Source organism: Zootoca vivipara, chromosome 15 (assembly GCF_963506605.1).
Source record: "Zootoca vivipara chromosome 15, rZooViv1.1, whole genome shotgun sequence".
In the NCBI taxonomy this organism is placed as follows: domain Eukaryota; kingdom Metazoa; phylum Chordata; class Lepidosauria; order Squamata; family Lacertidae; genus Zootoca; species Zootoca vivipara.
In genome coordinates, this window is record NC_083290.1 from 8,358,853 (window position 1) to 8,382,964 (window position 24,112).

Consider the following 24,112-nt stretch of genomic DNA (forward strand, 5'->3'; position numbering starts at 1 on the left):
TGAATCAGGCCCATTACTCTGTGAACCACACTGCCATACATATAGACAATACATACCATAAAGGTAAAGGTACGCCTGACCGTTAGGTCCAATCGTGGACGACTCTGGGGTTGCGTGCTCATCTCGCTCCATAGGCCGAGGGAACCGGCGTACAGCTTCCAGGTCATGTGGCTAGCATGACTAAGTCGCTTCTGGCGAACCAGAGCAGTGCACGGAAATGCCGTTTACCTTCCCGCCGGAGTGGTACCTATTTATCTACTTGCACTTTGACATGCTTTTGAACTGCTAGGTGGGCAGGAGCTGGGACCGAACAACGGGAGCTCACTCCGTTGCAGGGATTCGAACAACCGACCTTCCAATCGGCAAGTGGTTTAGACCACAGTGCCACCCGCGTTCCTATTACATACCATAGAAAACCCATATTTTTCAAGACATCCGGCTTGAACAACATACAAGGCCAGAAAGGAACCTGAGAAACCTTTGCCATCACCATATCCTGTGGTAGCAAATTCCACCGTTTCGCCCTGCAATGTGTGAAGAAGTACTTTTTTGGGGGGTCTGCGCAAAAATCTTCCAACATTCAGTTTCACTGGATGAGCCCAGCTGCTAGTATTTCAGAGAAACTTTTCAATCCAACAAGCGACTCCCAGAATGGCTTAAAAGGAAAAGGAAAAGAAACCACCAGCAAGGAATAAAACCAACTGGTCGATACAGAACAGAAAGCAGCAGAGCAGTCAACACACCGAGATAAAATCAAGGATAAATCTGAGTCAAAAGGCAGAGGGGAACTTTATTTAGAACAATATTTGGAGACAGGTCACGCATGCAGCATGCATTCTGCCCTGCCAGCATTCGTGCACTAGAGGAGACCCGCCCAAACATACACTGACACTGCCTCACTCCCATCTGCTTCTTCCTGTCCCACCCCTAAAATATTGTGTGCAGTCTATGAAGTAGTCCTTCCAGCTGACCACGCTCTCAACTTTGAAGATTTTCCTGCAGCTTGGTCACTTGTTTCCTATAATAAGAAGTATGCAGCTGCTATTCCCTAGCCGAAAGCTATATTTTGGAAGGAGAAAGCATGGGAGGTTCAGCAATAACTGGCTCTGTTTGGTGACTCACTCCCACACAAGCAGATTTGGAGGCTGTGTCCTTTTAACCCCCTCAGCCCTTAATGTGAACAGTAGAGCAATGACGTCCCCCTTCATCACACATGATGAACACTGCTTGAGGCAAGAGGAGGAGGCCCTTAAGATCAAAAGCTAAGCTGGGGGGTGGGGAGGTAAAATGCAAAGTCCTGCCCCATCTCTGTGTTACGTGAAATTTTCAAAAAAGAGGAATTTAACTTAAGGATTGGGGTGTGTGGGTGTGTGAGTTTCTATGCTGGGCAGGGGAAGACATATGGATAATGACACCATAGAAAAACCTCGTAATCTGTCTGGGACTTTCTCCTGCTGCATACTTAGCCTAGTGATTAATCCATCTCCTGAATGTGCTTGGCACAGCATGAGACTTTCCACACATGCAGTTGAGCCAAGTCATTTTTAGTCAAGACTTATGGCAGGTGGTTCCATGTTAGGCATGTCTCTCCCTCCACCCATCCACCCCCAGGAAAAAAAGCACTCAATGGGATTTAAAAATGATCACACTGCCAAGCGACTCAGCCTATTCCCCAATGAGCAGATGATGTGATCTCTTCCTCTCCCCACCCAAGATATGATTTTGGTTTGGGGACCATCTGTTAGCATCAAACCTCCGAAGTTGCTAGTGGACATGGGCTTGAAGCTCTAGTCTACGTCATACGGTTGATATACAGGAAATATAAATGTATATTTATCAAGCCCACCTACCCCAAACCTAACACAAGCTAAGAGAATTGGCTGCAGCTCAGCAGTAAAGCACACCATTTGCATGCAGAAGGCCCAAGACTGAATTCTAGCATCTCCAAGTAAGGCTGGGAAAGACCCCTACCCAGAACCATTGAGAACCACTACCATATAATACTCGGTTAAATGGACCAATGGCCAGATTCAGTATAAGTCAACTTCTTACATGGGAAGGGTAGAAAGTGAGCAAGGATCTTGACCATTAATGCCAGCTCCTATCCAGGGACTGCTAAGAAGTAAAAGCTGAGGGAAGCTGGGGGGCAAAGCTGGGGTTAATATTGTGGGGAGGGAGAACAAACACAACACCATTCACAACCCAATGCACATCCCAAAACCCAGGTGAGGAGAAAAGGAGGAAGTTAAGAAGGTAGGTGGGACCCAAGCTGAGCTAAGATGCTTGTAGCAAGAGTGGCTGGGACAACCCAGCCACACGGGCAGAATTTAAATAATTAAAGTAAAGTAAAGTAAATGAAGTCCAGCCTGCCTAAAGAAAATAAGACCGTCTACAAAGAGAAGAGACTCATTGACCCAGCACTTTAAACAAGATGATTCACTGTGTCCATCAGCTGACCTCTGGAACCTACTGATATAAAAAGGTAGAGACCCCTGACAGTTAAGCCCAGTCACGAACGACTCTGTGGTTGCAGCGCTCATCCTGGAACCTATTTATCTACTTGCACTTTTGGTGTGCTTTCGAACTGCTAGGCTGGCAGGATCTGGGACCGAACAATGGGAGCTCACCCCGTCACGGGGACTCAAACCGCCGACCTTCCGATCGGCAAGCCCAAGTGGCTCAGTGGTCTAGACCCAGCGCCACCCGCATCCCTACTAACCTACTGTTGTTTAGTCGTTTAGTCATGTCCGACTCTTCGTGACCCCATGGACCATAGCACGCCAGGCACTCCTGTCTTCCACTGCCTCCCGCAGTTTGGTCAAACTCATGTTTGTAGCTTCGAGAACACTAACCTACTGATATTTACTTAACCAAAGCATGACCAGATCCAACTCAGAGAGTTTTATGATCAGCGACCTTATCTACAATAGGCAGCTTTACGGGTGCTTCTGGAACGATCCCCGCCCCCCATGCACATGCATGTGCATGTATACACACAAACACATATACTAATAGTTGTCAATATAGACAACAGGACTACAGAGCCTTGACAAATATGAAATGCCACCTTCCATGTCAAGAACCACAAGAACATGCTTAGTTCTGTAGTCCAAAGTGCAAGAATGCACAGGTGCAATGAAGCATTATGGGCTGGAGAAATTTGCATTCCATACTTAGTCATTTTGAACCTCAGCAACTTCCTCGTGCAGGGCTACTCAAGCTGAGAGTAAGGGTGGGGAGAAAAGAAGACTTCTCCTCCATGTACCTAGCTACTAAAAACTAAAAACCTAGTGAGAACATCCAAACAGAAGCCTAGCCATTTTTGAAAACACCAAGAAGCCTGGCAACCGCTCCTTCAACAAGGAGCCAAGCAACCAGAGAAGAAAATTCCCCTTGGAAGCAAAAACAGCAGCTTAGCTAAGCAAAGAGGAGGAGGAGGAAGAACTCCAAGCTACACAACACCCACTTGCAACCACAAAGGAACACAGCGCTTCCTGTTCACAGTTGCCTCAGATGCCAACATTCACTACGGAACTTGCTCATATGGAAACGCATCCGGGCACATGCTCGGTGTGGACCTTCAGCTTGCTTCTTAATGCCATTTAGCAGCTGAGAATGGGGAAGAAAAAGCAAGCCCTGCACAGGCTTAGCAAACTGAGCTATGTATTGTACTGGGCTCCGGAGGGCCACAAGATGCGGAGACTGGCAATCTGAACATGCATTGACCAGCTCAGAAACACCCACAACTACATCACACTAGGTTTGCATCTTGATTTTGAAATAAGGGTGAAGGCCCTGGTTCAGTAGGAACATGACTATCATAAACCAGGGTTAAATCAATGCTTTGTATCACTGGGGCAAAGAGTCACATGGAGGATGGAAGGGTTTGGGGAGGAAGAACACACTCTTATAGTCTGCTCCTAATTTTTTAACCATGTTTAAAAGAAATAGATGTGTTACATCTATGCTGGACCAGCAAGTGACCATATATTTAAAATACACGAGTTCCTCAAAGAATCCTGAGAACTCTAGTTTATTAAGGGTGCTGAAAATTGTAGCTGTTGAGTATTCTACAGTTCCCAGTATTCTTTTTGCAGGGAAGGGCGAATGTGCTTTGAATGTATGTAAGCACCCTCTGAGCAATTATTTCCTTGGCCTTCCAAGACAAAGCAACAGAAGCACCTATATTTGTGTCAACAGAAATGTCACATACCGTAATTTAACAACAACAACAACAACATTTGATTGGCTGTGTTTTCTCTTCTTAGGCACAAAACTCTCTAATTTCCATCTGCTACCATTAAAATTTGGTTAGACGCTGGAAAGTACTTCCACAGAGAAAGCTGCCCAGAGTACAGCCTTCGCAGAGAAAAATGTCCACACTCTTAATCACTTCTCAGTTCTTGGGGCTTCCTGCAACAAGTGTTGATAAACTTCCTCTTTAAGTGAAAATAGGATCCTTTTGAAACGTGTAAACCACCAGCCATTTAGAAACACTTTGTTGTGTTGTGCTTCCCTTTCTCTGCTCTTGAACCATTAAAATGTGAACTTAAAAACGAGAACCTGGTTAGAACAAGAAACGATATCGAACAGGTAAGACACACTTAATTATACTTCTTTGGATTAAAAAACACCTCTAGAACAGTAAAACTGGTATAGAGTGTCTTAGAACTGTGTGCTTTACTTTTTGGAATGTTCTTTAAAAAAAAAGCTTTGCATGCATTCCCTATCACACGCAAGGCTAATGTTATATTAAAGTGAGGTTTTTTTCCTCAAAAAGAGATATATACATTATGTAAAAAAAACAACACCAATGGGACCTGGACTTTCCCCCAAAGAGTGATTGCCACTGGAACGCCAATCAGATCTGGGTACCAGCTCAACTTGGGGGTGGGGTGAGAACAGACCTCTCTTTTAAATTAGCAAATATAAAGAGCAAATTGGAACATTAAGGTGGTAGTGCCTCAAGTTTATATTATCTGAGGGAAGCCTTATATGTTCTGAAAAAAACTCCCTGCATTTTATTTTTTATTTTTACTTACTGCTGGGATTATAACAACAAATGCATGAATTCTTTCTTCCCCTTTTATCTTTAGTAAAATCTCTGGATGTAATTTTTGCATCACAAAAATCACAACAAAAAATTCACATAGTTTTGGGGCATCTTAAATACCAACCAATTTATACAGGCACAGACTTCTGTGGAAAAGGGTCCACTTCATCCAATGCATGAAGTGTAATTCTCAGTTGGAATGTAAGTAAACACATAGGTGGGGAAAAATGAGTATCTATTTGTATCTCTGTGTATATATGTGTATATTGGAGTTAAAGGGCAATTGGCTGCAACAATTGAATTTGAGCTGCAAGGAAAGCAAGATAAGTGCAGTGACCTTCATCACAGGAGTAATTCATGATAGCATAAAAAAGTAAAAAGGTTTATGGCGCAACACTGTCTACTTTGAAGTAAGCCCTACTTAGTTCAATGAGGCTTACTCACATGTTTGTATAGGATTTCACAATAGAATGTGTAGTTCAGAGCTGCTAAGGTAAGCTATTGACATCTTTAGATAATTTGAACTGCAAAATAGTTAGTGTTCCACTTTAAAGATTCTATGCTACCGCTCATTCTTGAGATCCCCCAAAGGAGGGGGGGCGGGGTTTACATTTGCAGAATCCAATCTGGAAAAAGAAAGAAAACCCCCTGTATTGTTAAGATTTCTAGTTCCATCCCTTCAGCTTTGCATTTTTAAAATGTTACTCCTTTAAAAGGGATGCACAGACCTTGAAAACATTTTACATACTGAGGACAGCTGCTATTAAGATTGCCTTCAGAAGGCCTGCCCCAAGGCCAGAGTTTCCACTCATAGGGTTCCTCAGCACCCCAGCAGGACCCCCTGCTGATGCCTACCTTGTACCCCCTGACCTTAAAAAGAATTCTGACCTGGTGCTCTGAGCATTCTCAGCAGCTGCGTCCCACTGTCATTTTAATTTCTCACAATGCAGCTTCACTCCAGGAGCACTGTGGGAAATTTAAATGGTAGCCCGACCCAGTCACCCATAGTCAGAGGGCATTTTGCCCTGGGCCCCCTCAAACCTGGAGCCCTTCCTGCATGTCCCTTCATTAAACCAAGTGCCACAAAACTTTGTAGTTTTTGCTCTGGGCTAGTCTCCTTTCAGTCAGGCTCAGTTAGGGAAAGGGGAATTCTTTCATCTCTTTGCATTGGCTGTGAATGGATTAATCATCCCCCATTTAAAGATTCAGGCTACCTACTCTGTTTCCATATGAGTTACTGCTCTAGGCCTGCCTCTTTCCAGTGAAACACAATTTTAAAAATCCTTCACAGTAGCACCTTAGAGACCAACTAAGTATGTCATTGGTATGAGCTTTCATGTGCATGCACACTTCTTGAGTTAACTCACACTCCAAACAGGGATACAAATACCGTACATACAGGAATGGGAAGTGCTATTCCGTCATTAGGAATGAACAGAACCACGTATTTCTGGTCTGAATCTATTTTGGATGTTCATTCTCTTCCATTTCTTTCTATGTTTTTAGTGGTTCTCATTTTTATATGTAAGCCACCTTGAGTCCCATCAGGGAAAAGGGCTAGGTATAAGTAAGTAAGTAAGTAAGTAAGTAATTTCTGCATTAACCTGCAATAGAAAAAAAATCTACCCAAAATTTTGCATTTAAGTAAGTACTTTTGAACATGTTTTCTCACAAAATATGTGTTTCTAAAGTATTTCCCACCAAAATATGCATTTTTAATCTGAATGTTTTACTCTACATGCTAGTCACATTAAAATGTACAAAGATCAGATTCCTCAAATGTACCTAACTCTGAGGCCACTTAATTCTCACACTCTCGCACTTCCCAGTAAGGGAAATCAAGCCCATGTGAAAGTTTTAACTTTTGTTTCTCTAGGATAGAGTTGAATCCTGGCCATCATAGCACAAGTCAGTACACTTGCATTACAAACAACAGTTGTTTTTGTTTTTGTTGTTTAGTCGTTTAGTCGTGTCCAACTCTTCGTGACCCCATGGACCAGAGCATGCCTGGCACTCCTGTTTCCCACTGCGTCCCGCAGTTTGGTCAGACTCATGTTGGTCGCTTCAAGAACACTGTCCAACCATCTCGTCCTGTCGTCCCCTTCTCCTAGTGCCCTCCATCTTTCCCAACATCAGGGTCTTTTCCAGGGAGTGTTCTCTTCTCATGATGTGGCCAAAGTAGTGGAGCCTCAGCTTCAGGATCTCTCCTTCCAGTGAGCACTCAGGGCTGATTTCCTTAAGAATGGATAGGTTTGATCTTCTTGCAGTCCATGGGACTCTCAAGAGTCTCCTCCAGCACCATAATTCAAAAGCATCAATTACTTATTTTAAAAACCAAAGATACTCGGTTGTATCCAATGCTACTCAGAGCAGACCCACTGAAAACAATGGATATGACTTCCTTGGGTTCATTAACTCCAATGGGTCTATTTTGAGTACAACAGAGTTGGCTACAACCCTCTAGGTCAGGCATCTCCAAACTTGGCCCTCCATATGTTTTGGGACTACAATTCGCATCATACCTGACCACTGGTCCTGTTAGCTAGGGATGATGGGAGCTGTTGTCCCAAAACATCTGGAGGGCCGAGTTTGGGGGTGCCTGCTCTAGGTTCTGATAATTTACTGCCTTTTATTCCCTTTGTGCCACAGAAGCGTTTATCAGCACTAACACAACTATGGATTCCAGAGCCATTGTGCTTGTTTTCTTCTACGGGCAGCTGTGGTGGAACCTATCAACTACGCTTCCAATCACTACCACTGCACTAGTTGGCACTGGTGGAAAAAACCCCATACATTCATATGAAACAAGCAAACCTGGAGATCCTGTGAAATTCAACCAGAAAACATCCACCACACAGCCCCAGGTTCCTGCAGCAGAAGATCCCAAACCTCATGATGGTGGACACTTCATAGCAGCGGTAGTAGTTGGGGTCATCCTGACTGTCATGATCATAATTATTGTTGGCATCTTCCTATGGAGGCGATGGAGAAGGTCCGCTACACCTGTCCCGAACTGGGCAGGCCGTTCCCCATTTGCGGATGGAGAAGTACCTGATGCGACTGCAGATAAAGAACCTATTCAAGACATGAGGCGGACTTCAGTTCTCTCCTTCTTGCCTTGGAAATTCAACAAGGATACGCAGCTATTGGAAAATGCGGAGGGACAGTTGTCTGAATCAAGCCAAGGCCCGGATGTTCTCCCTATATGTGGTGCTGAAGAGAGTGGCACACAGTCAAGCTCCACAGCAACAGCTTCTTCTGCAAGCATGCAAACTGCCATTTCTGAAGAACCAAGCAGCTTGATTGATGTTCCACTCCAGTCTGATAGCCCAGAGCCACTTGATCTGCCTCCACCTCCAAACTGGCTTGATGGAGCGAATGAAGATCTCTGTCCAAAGCAGACAGAGTCCCTCTCACTTGAACCAAATGCAGAGATCCAGTGTTCTGGATCCCTGGTTCTCTCCCATCAAATTCCAGGCGAAGAACTGCTACTACCACCTCCTCCAGAAGACTTATTCATCTAACTGATTTAAAGGAGGAAAATGTTTAGGAAAGAAACCAATCAAAGAAAAAGGCTGAAAACCTATCAAATGCTGTTAGCCTCTAGTTTTTTTTTGTGAGCAAAAGGTAGCCCCATTGCCTTTTTCACATGAGAACACAAGAGCAATGGTCCGACTGCTTCTAGGGTATCAATGTTCCCCACTGTAATCAACCAGAAGCTTCCAGAAAGATAACAAGCTGTGCATGAAGGAAACAACTGCCTTCAGAGGCACACAACATTTGCAAATGGGATGCAATGATAAAACATTTTCACCATGAGTTTCTGCTCCTTTTTATTCCCCCTCATTTGGGCCACAGTTGATCGCATCAGAATACCTTTCCATTTGTTTGTACCCTTTATGAACCCATGGCATCCTTTTTATCTGTGGTTCTACTACATTGGTCTCTTACATAATCTCCAAGTGTCCGGAAGAGATTTGAACCTTCTGGCACTTCCCTTGCAGCTTCCTTTTAAGCAATGCCTTCTCTTTTAAGAAGCCGTTTTTTGACACTGAAAATGTGACCTTGCTGGACTTCCTGGGAACCACTTGCATTTATGTTGAATTTTACAGCACTATGGTTGGTTTCCAAGCCGATCAACAACATCTGCGTCTTGCCCTGGTTCCTGGGCAACACTGAGTATTAAGCCTCCTTTCCAACAGGCTCTTTTATAACTTGTTAAATAATAGCATTTTTCCCTGTCTACAAATTTTGCCTTTTTAAATCTAAAGGCAAGCCACCATCCCACCCACCCCAATTTTTGTTTGCTATTGTTATCAGCCCAAAGCAAATTTTATCATAACTCATGACTGCGAGTTCAGACATATGCAACAGAAGCACTTTTGCTCCCACGTCACTGCAGTACTATATAGAACTAACCACAACATGGCTATACAAAATGAAACACATGAACCAGTTGAGCACATCTTTAGTGCCAACCAATTTGATGCAGGTGAGGCAGCAGTTCCACTGAGCTCCAGAAGGTACAGCAGGTACAGTAAGCCCCAGCGGATTATGGGATGGGAACTTTGGGGAAAGGAACATAACTCAGTGGTAGCATCTGCTCCAAATGCAGGGAGGTGGTGGTGAATTCCGCTGTGTTTTTAGCAGAGGAGAAATGTGTCCTGGGGATATAAATCATAGAACAAGGGGAAGCAGGATGGTGAGGACTCCCCTGCTCAGCGCCTGAAGGCCCCAGTCCTGCCACTCATCACCTGGCCCAGGTGGTGGGCTTTATAAAGGACTGTTGCCGCCGCCGCTGCTGGGCAGAGAGGGCTCCTTTTTGTTTGTTTTCGTTTAAATTCCTGCTATTTTTTTACCTATGTTATTTTAAACTGTATTAAGGATGTATTCTTAGTTTTAGATTTTGATTCATGTTGAAATTGTTTTCTATTCGGTTGTGTATTTTTTGATGTGGTTTATGTATTGTTTGTGACTTTTGTAATTGTGCTATTGCTGTATTGTTTTGATATTCGATTGGAAGCCGCCCAGAGTGGCTGGGGAGACTCAGCCAGATGGGCGGGGTACAAATAAAAGATTATTATTATTATTATTATTATTATTATTATTATTATTATTAACAACTCACCTCTATTCAGCCACCCTCAGCCCCATGACCGGTTTTCCCAGGGGCCAAATTCCGTAATATCCAACCACTTTCACCTCCCCTGGAAGCAAGAACCTCTCCAATAATTCTACAACACAGATGTGACTCGGATTTCTTTCACTTGTACATTTGAGCCAGTGGAGTAAACTGCTGCCAGTTTTGATCAAGAGGATCTTATGTATGCAGAAGAGATCCCTAGACGATGCTTTCGTTTCCTTGTTCAAAGTTCTACTGCAAAGTGCATCCATGAGAATTAAAAGCTCTGCTGCAAGCAAGAACACTCGCTCTGGAATCTGGCCGGAGCTGATTGGGTGGACCTTGGGGAAATCAACTCTTGATTCTAATGCTAAACTTTGTGCTCTTCAACACTTAAAAAAAAGTTACTGCAACTTCAGCTTCCTGGTCTTTTGTTTCTTTTTTATACATTGGTTAAGTGGTGAGATCACCAAGATTTACTGATCATTAGCATAAGCGGATGTGACGGTCTACCAGAGCCTTGTTATGAAGTTACAAGTAATGAAATAGTCCATTCTATATTTAGATTTTTTTTTCTGCCTCCATTCTAAAGGGCTCATGAAAATGTACAGGTTTTGTTCCCGCAACCTATGAGATAATTAGGCTTTGAGACCTTAACTCCTCCATATCCACACAAAGCTATATTGCCAAGGGTTACACTATTCATTTCACTATACCAACTCAGGCCAGAACTGGGCATTATTGCAGATGCATGTCTGCCATGAGGGGAAAGCAGCCTAGTTCCACCTCCTTCTCTCCTGGGGTAATAAGGTAAAGGGAACCCTGACCATTAGGTCCAGTCATGACCGTCTCTGAGGTTGCGGTGCTCATCTCGCGTTATTGGCCGAGGGAGCCGGCGTACAGCTTCCAGGTCATGTGGCCAGCATGACAAAGCTGCTTCTGGCAAACCAGAGCAGCACACGGAAACGCCGTTTACCTTCCTGCTGTAGCGGTACCTATTAATCTACTTGCACTCTGACGTGCTTTTGAACTGCTAGGTTGGCAGGACCTGGGACCGAGCAACAGGAGCTCATCCCGTCGCGGGGATTCGAACCGCCAACCTAGACTTAGTGGTTTAACACACAGCGCCACCCGCGTCCCTTTTTCCTGGGGTTAATAGGTAGTTACAAAATGTGTGTCCTAACATCATTAGACTCCAGGTTTCCTTACACCCATTCCATTGGCTGCTGTTTTGAAGGACAGGAAAATTTTCAGTATGCTGATGCTGCACCACACATCAGTTGTAATAGACGTTACAGTATCAAGAAAATAGACGGGTCCCACCCATTTTGCAAGCTGGGGGCAAAGCGTGGATCCTGGGTCTGAAAAGTTGAAGACTATTGGGTTAGGATGTATGGGTGGCAGCCACCGGTCAGTCATGCCCAAATTTGTAACATCATGAAAGCAACCACTTCTGGATACATGGATTGACGCTTACAGATAAATTATCTGACCATCTTGGCTGTGACTCCTGGAAGACCTGCTCCCTGTGCCGTGCAGGTCTTTTCCCACCTGGCCCTGACTGACTCCAGCTACAAAAGCTGAGGCTGCTGGACAGAATCTTGGGCCAGAGTATGGTTTAGGGAGTTTTGTTGGGGGAGAGGGTTGTTGCTGTTTATTTTGGATCTTACAACTTATGTGGAAATTGTTTGATTTGGTTGTGCACCTCTTTGATGTTTTGTTTATTATTGCTGTGTGTGTAGTCCTGTAATTGTTTTTATAAGCTGTGAGTCACCATTAGCGTGGTTTTAACTTTGGAAAGGTGGCATACAAATAAAACGATTGACTGATTGATTTTGGTGCATGAATTGGCAAGCTGAAGTATAATGGGAAAGTGAGCATGTTCCCACACACCAATCAAACCTGGCACAGTGAATTGAGATCACCTTGGATGTGCTGCAGTACCTCCCACTTGAAATCCATGGCAAATTTCCCATAGGTTTATCCATGAGTGCAGCCCTTCTCTCCATCTTTTTTTAAACATATATTGCACCATGCCTACCAGGCTGCCAGTGCAATAAAAATATGAAATAAAACCAAGCATCCTGCTAAGGACATCTGCTCACCTGTGAACCACTTATACTTCAGAAAATATAACATTTCATATTTGCACAAATGAAGCATCATCTCAGCTGGTGTCACTGAAAATATCCACAATGTTCCCTATTAAGGCAGTTGGTATTTTTTTTGGAATCTGATGTTAATACCTTTTTAGCTACTTTTTCATGTTCATACTTAATGCACGTGAGCGTATTTGGCTTTACAAGCTCTTAAACACCCAACTTTCAGCAGTGGTCTTATTTTAAAGGGTGGGAGTTTGTGTCCTTTTTAAAGGACATCATTCTACCTGGTTCGGCTAGCGAAATCTCCCCCCACCCCCACCCCACGTGCAGTTGGCATATTCCAGTGTATATCATTTTACCCATGCAGTGTTAAAGGTACTACTCATTTTACTCTTCTTGGCTGCTGTTGGCTCTGCAGTGCGAGACCTTGCTGAAATCTATTCTGGCGTATAGAGTCTCAATAAAATAGCTAATCAGCCTCCAGTCGCAATCCTGAGTCTGTCCTTAGTTACCTCTGGGTAGCATGATTGATTGAAGAAGGCATTCCTTGGCAGTAACAGAAGGCAGTATCCTTCCTTTTATTTCTGATGTTTAGGCATGAGTGGCACGACTTATGCAGCCAAGATGGCATCACCCACACACAAGAGAGGGGAGCTAACAGCAGCCTTGAGTGAATTCCAAGGTTTGCAGAAGAACAAGAAACCTTGCTGAAGGGTAACTCCCCAAACAGTCCAATGAAAGCTTGAACATGCTTGGCAACCATGGAACGCTGGCTGATATGAGGGGAGAGAAATGGGAAACCAGTTGGAAGGGGGCATGGAATGAAATCAGCTAACAGGGGCACTCCACACTGCAGCATTTTGTTGCAGGTGAGTCACATAGGATCTTTCAGTCAAAAGTAGGATTACATATCTTATGGATCAGAAACAGCCTGCAGGCCCCCGGTTAAGAAAAAGAAGCTGCTTTACACAAAGTCAGAAAGTTGGTCCATCTAGCTTGGTACAGTTGGCATGGACTTAGCGGCTCTCCAGGGTTTCCCCCCCAGCCCTACCTGGAGATGCTGGGGATTGAAACGGATAACCTTTGCATGCAAAATGTGTCCTTAGTGCTGGTAAAGGAAGCAGCAGTGTGGAAGCCCTGTTCTCCCTGGAGCAGTCTGTGCACCTTGCAGAGCCCCCACTTTGTCTGACACGTCTGTCAGCAAAAGGGCAAGAGCAGACTGGAAACCCTCTGTGCACATACACTGCAGGGCTGAGGAATAGTAAAGCCCAGCATCTCTGGGGTGAGTGATGATGCCTTTGGGTGGAGAATGAGGCTTAGTTGCTGTTCTTGATCACATTTGCTCAGAAGGAAAGCCCACTGATGTACCCCGCCATCCCCTTCTTGGCATAAAATGGCAAAACAAGGCTTTTTACGAAAATAAAAACCCACAACATCTACCAACAAATTCAATAAAAAACACTAACCACTACCAGCCTACAAAAATATTGTTCCTGAACTCAAAATGCCTGTCTTAAAAAACAATATCCAAACAGGAAGCTGGGGCTCTAACCAGGCAACCCTCAGCTCTGGAGGCACTTTGACGCTGTCAGTCAGTATAAACAAAACACTGAGCTAGATGGATTGGACTGCGTATAATGCAGCTTCCTAACTACCCGCTATACTGGATTGCAGGTGACAGAGTCCTAGTCCTAACAGGCTTACATAAGGAGCAAGGAAAAGTCCTAAAGTTGAAACAGTAAAAGTAATTAGCAGCAGGTTGTTAGGGGAGTTGGGGAAACAAGTCACCCAGTTTGCAAGACAGAGCACAAACAAAAAAGGCTGTTGGCCAAGTGCTCTAGCATTGAAATGGTTGTTGTTGTTGTTGTTCTTATTTATTATTAAAATTTTATATGCCACCTTTCCTACCCAAAGAGCCCAGGGCAGCAAATGCACAAATGATAAAGCAATCAAAACATCCAAACACAATTCCAATACACATGCAATCTGGAAAAGATCTCAACTTAAAAGGTTTGTTGAAAGAGGAAGGTCTTCAGCAAGTGTCAAACAGGCAACAGTGATGTCCTCCATCTAATATTCAAGGGGAGGGAATTCCAATGGGTAGGTGCCATAGCACTAAAGGCCTGACACATACATTGTGAAGAATGGACTTTCTGATAAGATGGTATCTGCACGGGACCCTCAGCTGCAGAACACAGTGATCGATTAGGAATATAGGGGGTGGGACTATCTTTTCAAGTTTTCCAGTCCCAAGCTATATAAGGCTTTGTAGACCAAAACCAGCACCCTGAACTTAGACAGGCAGCTGAACAAGGAAGCAGCACTGAAGAAGTCAAATTCTCATTATAACCTCCATGATCAGAGGCAGACTCCCTCTCACTATCAGTTGCCTTTAGTATGAATGTGAAACCCAATGGGGGGGGGGGGGGCTGTTGTTTTATTTCCTGTGTGTGGGATTCCTGGAAGCTGCTGCGGGGAAAAAGATGGCAGATGAAATGGCCACAAAAGGTCTGACCCACCGGAACTCTTCTTATACAGTGGTACCTCTACTTACGAATAACTCTACTTACGAATGTTTCTACTTACGAATGGAGCTCCGTCCGCCATCTTGGATGCGGTTTAGATAGGATTTTTTCTACTTACAAATTTTTAGATAGGGTTGCTTCTACTTATGAATTTTTTCTCCCAGTGCATTCCTATGGGATTCGACTTACAATTTTTTCCGACTTACGAATATGCGTTCAGAACGCATTAAATTCGTAAGTAGAGGTACCACTGTATTCCTAATCTAGTCTCCGGATAGAACTGCGGAAAAGACTATTCAACCATTGTAAGGAATAGAGCCAACTCAAAATAGACAAAAATGTGGGGGACTTTGAAAAGACAGGTGAAGGAAAAGGAGATACGGAGGGCTGGGTCTTTTCAAAGCTGCTGTCGGAATTAGTTGGTTATAAAAAAATACATAGTAAGAAAAAAAAGTTTCAGAGTTTTATTTTTCAGCACGCGCTGTTATCTTTTTATTAGTCACGTGCACCACTAATTCTCAGTGTGGCTATATTATATTGCAGCTGGCAAGTCATTAAAACCAATTGCAGCACTGAGAATAGCGTGCTTTACTCGGTAGTTGCTTAAATCAGACAGGCAATTTCGGCACAGGATCTCTCTGTTACCGTTTGGGTCAATTGGGGTTAATCTGTTAGGTGGGCGAAGATGACATGAAGATGTCAACCCAGTGTGCAGCAGCTGTGAAAATGGCAAGTTCCATGCTAGAGATCATTAGGAAAGGAAGTGAAAATAAAACCACCAATATAATGCCATTATACAAATCTATGGCGCGACCGCATTTGGAGTATCGTGCGGAGTTTTCGCTGCCTCACCTCAAAAATAATGCTGTAGAGTTGGGAAAGGTTCAGGAAAGGGCAACCCAAATGGCCAAGGGGGTGAAGAAGCTCACCTGTGAGGAAAGGCTAAAACATCTGGAGCGTTTGGGTTAGAGAAAAGGTGAGCAAGAGGTGACATTAGAGGTATGTATAAAATGATGCATGGAATGAAGGAAGTGGATAGAGAAAAGTCCCCCCCCAACCCCTTCTCTCTCATAACACTGTAACTCCAGGTCACCCAATGAAGCTGAACATAGGAAGATTCGGGACAGACAAAATAAAATAATTATCTGCCACACAAAGGCAGTGATGGCCAACTAATTGGAAGGCTTTAAAAGAGGATTAGACAAATTCATGGAGGCTATCAATGGCTACTATCTGTGATGGCTATATTTTCCCTCCACTGATGAAGGCAGACTGCTTCTGAATACCAGTTGCTGGAAACCACAGGAAAGGAGAGTTGTGTCGTGCCTCAGGTCCCATTTGCAGGCTTCCCGCGGAGGCATCTGCTTGGCCACTGCGAGAACAGGATGCTGGATTCGATGGGCCGGTGGCCTGATCCAGCAGGGCTCTCCTTACATTCTTAGATATGGGTCAACAGAAAAAATGCCTCACCCTAAAGCAGGGGGCTGGACTAGGTGACATTTGGATTTCCCTGAAGTGCTACAAAACCAATTATATTTAATACCACCCTCCTCCGCACAGAGTTATTTCAAGAGCTGCATTTAAGGCACACAGAGAAACCCAGCAAGACAAAAGCTGGTTAAAAGTAAGAGCAGGGAGCAGCCGGGAACAGTTCTAACGCTGAAGCAAGCTTATGACTAGCACAAACACCAAAAATCGAGACTGGATACTATTTGCACAGTTAAAGTATGCATGTCGTATCCTAATGCACTGAGACACATCCCAGGGGGAGGGCGGAGGGAAGGAACATGCGAGAGAAGTTTGGAAACTTGGGCTTTTGCTTCTTTTTTTAAAAAAAGAAAAGACTGTCCATTTTGTTGAGTATGCAACCCCTTGCAATAAATTTGAGTCAGCACCAAAACGACAGCTCTGCAGTCCTCCGATGGAGCACTGATCAGGTGGTTGCAGAGCCCCTGGAAACGGCAGTACGATGCAGCTGAGGAGGCAAAGCACAACCCACAGACAAACTGTGGCTACCCTGGAGAGTGAGCCGACCTTTGCGTTTCGGTCTTTCAGGGAAACGATGCACTGATACTGCAGCAGGGACTAAGGTAAGTTTGCTTCTTTTGCTCTTTCCTCCTCTCATTTGCTTTTAAGGCGAAATGCTGCCACAACGTGTTTGTTTGTGTGAGAGAGAGAGACAGAGAGAGACAGAGAGAAAGAGACAAAAAATTACTATATAGTATAACTCGGCAGCTTCTTAGAACAGCTGTCTACTGCAGTGACAGCTATAGAATCTCATCCTAACATTAAACCCTGGCTTGAAAATGGACACCTTGCCAAGCTTGGGAAAAATTAGATTAATATTATGGCAAAGGAGGGGGGGTACACAATTAGCAGTCCGAGCTTAAGCTTGCACGGTTCCGAATGCATGTCTGAATTGAAAATGCTATTTGATCAAATTATCTTATTTACAGCAGATAACAGAACTGATGTATAGCTGCAGGGATTTTAAGACTATTCTGTAGCCAGTGATCCGCTCCCTGCTTTATAAAATAATCCGTTGTAAAATAAAGAAGGGAGAAAACCCCATAGATAAACATGAAATTCAAAGGGCTGAAAACAGAAAGCAGACATTGTATAACATTTGGAAGAGACTAGCAGTTTAGGAAGAATGCTACCATTGGGAGCTGGAGGCGGATTGGGGGGGGGGGAGAGAAAAAGGAGGGAGATGGAAATAGATGAGCCTCTTTCTGCCAGACAGCAAGACAGTAGGATGAAGAGATCGTTTGTAAATAGCTGTGTTTTTTACACCAGCGAGGTCTATGCCACAGGGATGTAGGTATGCGTGGTCTTCTTCTTGAAATGCAACTGCCTATGGCAAGGAACCAGTGTTTTAAAAAATAAACACCACCTTCTGAATTGTATTCATAGTCTGTGCAATAAACTGGCTATGTTGGCATGTATTTGTTTCCAGGCAACAATGGAGAACCGGGTCTTGAAGGCATCGCCCTGCGTCCTGGCGCTTCTCTTCTTCATACCAGCTGTCCAGGGTATCTGCCCTTTGGCGTGTTTGTGCTCAGGAAATGACAGAAACGTGGACTGTTCCAGCGGAAACCTGACCACGCTGCCACATGGACTTCAGGACAACATTACCTATTTAAACCTGTCTTATAACCACTTTGCTGACCTCAACCACCAGCTCACTCGGTTTGCCAATTTGAGGACCCTGGACATTTCCCACAACTGGCTCCAGAGCCTCCCGGCTTATCTGCCCAGGTCGCTGTGGGAAATATATGCTGCACACAACAACATCAAGGTCCTTCAGAAGCTGGACACAGCTTACCAATGGAACCTTAAAGTCCTCGACGTGTCTGGGAATATGGTGGAAAGGGCCGTTCTGATTAACAACACCATGATCAGCCTCAAGTCCCTCAACCTCAGTAGCAACAAACTGTGGACGGTGCCCACCAATATTCCTTACAACACCGAGATAGTGGATCTATCTAACAACTTCTTGACACAGATACTCCCCGGCACACTGGCGAGGCTGGCTCATCTTTCCGAACTTTACCTGCACAACAACAAGTTTGCCTATATTCCTGACGAGGCTTTCGACCAGCTTGATCAACTGCAGCTTGTCACGCTTTACAACAACCCCTGGTCATGTGAGGATAACAAGCAGGACCTCTCCTATTTGCAGAAATGGATAGGAGAGACGAGGGCTACCGTCGTAGGGTCGCCATGCTCAGATGAGGCCACCACCCCTTGGAAGACTGCCACGCCATTCTCGGCAGCTCCCACAGCTGCAGAGAGCCACCTCCTTGTTAAAGCTATGAAGGCGGCAGACGCAGCTGGGTCTCCAGTGGCAACGGAGCAAACCGGACAAGTGCACCAACAGTTTAGAATGAAGGAGGTTGGCCTGAGCGCCACCGCTGGCCAAACCATCGCCTTCACGAGCACAGACAGGCCACTGGTCCTCTACCCGGAAGACCTGAGCACAGAGAAACTCAGCTCTTACGAAGCAGCCGCAGCCACAAATGGCATCTACATGCAAGAGACAACCTCTGTGAATTCAAGCACAATGGGCTTGGTAGGACCATCCACCACTCCCATGACCTTAAGCATCACCAGTGGGGTGCCTACAAACTACTCAAAGAGACCACAGAGCACAGCTGTTACCGTAAAGAGAGAGGAGACGACCACAAAAATCAACCCTCGCGCACCCTCCAAGGCAAATATTCCCAAGGGGTGTTTGGCCTTCATCGTAATGCTTACCACAGTAGCCCTGCAATCTTGCTATGGATTTGTGCTTAAGTGAATGAATTGCTTCATTTATCCCATATTAATAAAATGGTCAAAGGGGGGGAAACGCTCATGTCCCACAATGATTCAAATGCCAAGAAGAAATGCCCGTTTAGATTCTGAAATATGACCGTAAGCGAGAAGACTGCACAAAATTATGTCTTGATAACCAAGCTGCTACTTACTTTAACTACGTCTTACTGAAATTAAACAGAGGAAGCCTAATTCTATCAAATATAATCGTTTTTATGAAATGTGCTTATTTTGTATTTACATTTTTAATTTTCTTCACACAAAAAATATGAAAAATGTCAGTATTTTATGTATTGATTATGAATAGTTTTGTCATTAAACATCTGGAAAAGGAAAAAAAAACCATGAAAGACCTATATTATATATGTATTGTCTTGCTTGACTTGCCAGAGAGTCTTGTAATATAAAAGTGCTGGTCCTTTATAAAAGGTGACATGCAAAAGGGAGGAAATAAAGTCATCTAAAACTTAACTGCTTCTTATTTTGAGGCACATGGCTGGTGCATACATGCAGAGAGGCATGTGCAAAAGTTAAATTAATGTAATGCTATAACAGAATCATCTTAATATCTACAACAGTGTGTGCATTAGAACACTTGGGCTGCAATCCTTACTCTAGTTCTGGTTGCCTCACCTAAAAAAAAGGATATTGTTGAGTTGGAAAATGTTCAGCAAAGGGCATCCACAATTATCAAGGGGGTGGAATGACTCTCCTATGACAAAAGGTTGCAGCTTTGGGACTTTTTAGTTTAAGGGACAAAGCGAGTAAGAAGTGACATAAGTGGTTATGGTATGGAGAAAGTGGAGAGAGAGAAGTTTTTCTCCCTCTCTCGTAAAGCGAGACATTGGGGCCACCCACTGAAGCTGAATGCTAGCTAGGAGATTCAGGACAGATAAAAGAAAGTACTTTTCCATGCAGCTCATAGTTGGAACTCAGTCTCACAGAAGGCAGTAATGGCTACCAACTTGGATGGCTTTAAAAGATTAATTAATGGAGGAGAAGGCTATTGATGGCTACTAGCCATGATGGCTATGCTCTGCCTCTGCAGTTGGAGGTGGCAATGCTGCTGAATCCCAGCTGCTGGAAACTACAAGAGGGGAGAGGGCTCCTGTGCTCAGGTCCTGCTGGCAGGTTTCCCACAGGCATCTGATTGGCCACTGTGAGAACAGGATGCTAGACCAGATAGGCACTTGGACTTATGCAGCAAGCTCTTATTATTATTTTTAACCCCATCAACCAGGTAATAAGCCCCACTGAACTCAACAGGATCTATTTTTGAGTGAGACGTGGTTAGGATTGCACTGTTGGCTAGGCTTACCACTCACTGCAGCTGGCTGCCTTAATTCACATTCTCTTCCCAAGCATATAATAAAGTCATTACTTCAATTTGCTGAGTTAAGCCTTGCCTCTGCAGAGGGTACATATAGGGAGACAGTGGCAAGACCAGGAGAGGGGACAGGAAGATGCATTGCTCAAGGCAGATGAAACAATCAACTGTGGCTAAACCCAAACAAGTGTTCTGCAAACCCCTTTCATATCATGACTTTATACCAGTCGTCCCCAATCTTTAGCCCTCCAGATGTTTTGGACTAAAATTCCCATCTTCCCCGACCACTGGTCCTGTTAGCTAGGGATCATGGGAGTTGTAGGCTAAAACATCTGGAGGGCCAAAGTTTGGGGGTGCCTGCTTTACGCCATGGTTTGCAGTCAATGCATAGCCATGGTTTAAAGTGTCATAACCTAGCACAGCCAAAGTTAAGGAAAACAAACCATGGTTAATCATTAATGCATGTATGCAGCCTTAGCATCCAGTTCTCTAGAAACTAACAGGAAGGTTGGTTTAATTCAGGGATAGCCCTTTTGTATATTTGGGGGACAATTCAGATGGGGGTACACAATATATCACAACACTAGAGTTCATAGTGAAAAATCTGGCCATTTCTTCAGAACAAAAAAATATGCCCACTGGGTGGCCGTATCTTTTTATCTGGTGCGCACTGGTCCCTAATCTCCCACAGGGCTTCAGAGAGGCTGATCTCCTATGCCCATCTGTTTGACCAGCACTTTTACAAAGAGGTGTTTGTAGATAGAAGACCAGGTTGTAACTGGATAAAGCAGGGTGGGACAGCATGATCCCAGTTACAACATGCTGCTTGAACATAGGAAGCTGCCTTCTACTGAGCAAGACCACTGGTCCATCTAGCCCAGTAAGGGACTACACTGACTGGCAGGCGGTCTGCAGGGTTTCAAACAGAGAGAGTCTCCTAGCACTGCCCGGAGTTGCCATTGGCGATTGAACCTTTGCGCATCTGCGTGCAAAGAAATTGCCCTTTTGTGCACAGGGCTCAAGTCTTGTCTGAATAACCTTGAGTTTGTATTCAGAAATGACAGAACGTTCAATGAGGAAAATGCCATCCTAAGAACCCACAAAGATTGGGTGAAAGCAACATCCCCATGCAGCTCAGAGGTAGGACACCTGCTTTGCATGTAAAAGGTCCAAAGTTCAATCCCCACTATCTCTAGCTTTAAAAAGGGATCACATAGCAGGGTGCGGGAAAGAGACTGCTCCGTAGCTGTGGCTGCCAGTCAGAGTAGAAAATGCTGGGCTAGGTGGACAAATAATCAGACCAGACAGAAGGCAGCTTTCTGTGCTGTCCAACATGGAGCTTTCACTAGAAGCGATCAGGAAACTCCATCAAAAAAACCAATTATCTGAATGGATGTACTGACGACAGCCATGCAGAAGCCTGGTTTCCCTGGAAATGAGAGCTATGGGCCAAGTATCTGCTTTGTAGGAATTGGGTGCACACAAAAAGCAGGAATAGGCAGCAGGAGCAGCATATTCTAGTTGGTTTTGTGGGGAGGAAAGGTTGGGTACTAATACAAAAGAGAGACCGGTAAATTCATGCCTTTAGTTACCTCAGTAATAAAAGTCAGGGGCTGTCTAGGCTTGGAGGAGTGAACTCTGGAAATAAACCCAGGCCAGTGTCCTTGTGAGAGGCTGCGGAAAACCACGACTCTGTTTGGAATGCAAATATTCCTTCGCAAGAGGCTAAGGTAGAGAGGGGCAGAACTGGCAGCGAAAGCCTGACACGTGCCAGATCCTTGCTTTGCAGCTCCCACAACAGGTTACATATTGCAGCAGCCATTTCCATGGTTACCAGAAGCAGAGGATTCAGAAAGCGAGACCAGTTCTACATTATTATTAAAAAAAAAAACACCACCAAACCACAGAGTTGTTTCCCCCCCACTGTGGTTCAAGGAAATCAGAACTGAAAAACAAAGCGAGAACTAGGATTAATATGCTCATCTCATAACTGAAGAAAACGTGAAGTGGCAGTATCCCAGAGGTGCTAAAAATGGGCCCATTGCTCACCTACACTACTCTGGGGCCAAAGGAACCAGTGCATTCAGACAGCTTCCTCATAGCTGGTTTCAAGGGGGAGGGGGAATGCCCAGACACACAGAAAAGGCAGAACCTGCTATGCTAGCAGTTAACCCTGCCTGACCAGGGGCCCTCCCATCTCAGCCAAATGTGCGTTATCCCTTTTAATTATTGCTTGCATTTCTGCCCTGCATTCTCAGCCTAACAGGGCTCCCAAAGTGGATGTGAGGATGCTGGCAGTGTGGAATAATAATAATAATAATAATAATAATAATAATAATAATAATAATAATAATAGGAGATAGATAATAGATAATAATAATAATAGAAGACATCAAGAAGAGGTGGCAAGAATACACAGAGGAATTATACCAGAAAGATATGGAGGTCTCATACACCCCAGGTAGTGTGGTTGCTGACCTTGAGCCAGACATCTTGGAGAGTGAAGTCAAATGGGCCTTAGAAAGCATTGCTAATAACAAGGCCAGTGGAAGTGATGATATTCCAGCTGAACTATTTAAAATTTTAAAAGATGATGCTGTTAAGGTGCTACACTCAATATGCCAGCAAGTTTGGAAAACTCAGCAATGGCCAGAGGATTGGAAAAGATCAGTCTACATCCCAATTCCAAAGAAGGGCAGTGCCAAAGAATGCTCTAACTACCGCACAATTGCGCTCATTTCACACGCTAGCAAGGTTATGCTTAAAATTCTACAAGGCAGGCTTAGGCAGTATGTGGACCGAGAACTCCCAGAAGTGCAAGCTGGATTTCGAAAGGGCAGAGGAACCAGAGACCAAATAGCAAACATGCGCTGGATTATGGAGAAAGCTAGAGAGTTCCAGAAAAACGTCTACTTCTGCTTCATTGACTATGCAAAAGCCTTTGACTGTGTCGGCCACAGCAAACTATGGCAAGTTCTTAAAGAAATGGGAGTGCCTGATCACCTCATCTGTCTCCTGAGAAATCTCTATGTGGGACAAGAAGCTACAGTTAGAACTGGATATGGAACAACTGATTGGTTCAAAATTGGGAAAGGAGTACGACAAGGTTGTATATTGTCTCCCTGCTTATTTAACTTATATGCAGAATTCATCATGCGAAAGGCTGGACTAGATGAATCCCAAGCCGGAATTAAGATTGCCGGAAGAAATATCAACAACCTCAGATATGCAGATGACACAACCTTGATGGCAGAAAGCGAGGAGGAATTAAAGAACCTTTTAATGAGGGTGAAAGAGGAGAGCGCAAAATATGGTCTGAAGCTCAACATCAAAAAAACCAAGATCATGGCCACTGGTCCCATCACCTCCTGGCAAATAGAAGGGGAAGAAATGGAGGCAGTGAGAGATTTTACTTTCTTGGGCTCCTTGATCACTGCAGATGGTGACAGCAGTCACGAAATTAAAAGACGCCTGCTTCTTGGGAGAAAAGCAATGACAAACCTAGACAGCATCTTAAAAAGCAGAGACATCACTTTGCCGACAAAGGTCCGTATAGTTAAAGCTATGGTTTTCCCAGTAGCGATGTATGGAAGTGAGAGCTGGACCATAAAGAAGGCTGATCGTCGAAGAATTGACGCTTTTGAATTATGGTGCTGGAGGAGACTC

At 44.3% G+C, this 24,112-nt stretch overlaps 3 protein-coding genes across 5 annotated transcripts in view; 2 read left to right on the plus strand and 1 right to left on the minus strand.

The window, feature by feature from the left end:
• NF1 (neurofibromin 1) overlaps window positions 1-24,112 on the minus strand; it is a 175,617-nt gene that overhangs the window by 59,626 nt on the left and 91,879 nt on the right. The gene's annotated exons all lie outside the window — the stretch shown is intronic.
• On the plus strand, window positions 4,488-12,279 carry EVI2B (ecotropic viral integration site 2B). Its single transcript, XM_035139250.2, has 2 exons — window positions 4,488-4,593; window positions 7,703-12,279. The coding sequence occupies exon 2, from the start codon at window positions 7,729-7,731 to the stop codon at window positions 8,575-8,577; it is 849 nt and encodes a 282-aa protein (XP_034995141.2). The 5' UTR covers window positions 4,488-4,593; window positions 7,703-7,728; the 3' UTR covers window positions 8,578-12,279.
• Window positions 16,655-19,546, plus strand: OMG (oligodendrocyte myelin glycoprotein). The gene is made up of 2 exons (XM_035139249.2): window positions 16,655-16,892; window positions 17,759-19,546. Exon 2 carries the CDS (start codon window positions 17,765-17,767, stop codon window positions 19,100-19,102), a length of 1,338 nt encoding a protein of 445 aa, XP_034995140.2. The 5' UTR covers window positions 16,655-16,892; window positions 17,759-17,764; the 3' UTR covers window positions 19,103-19,546.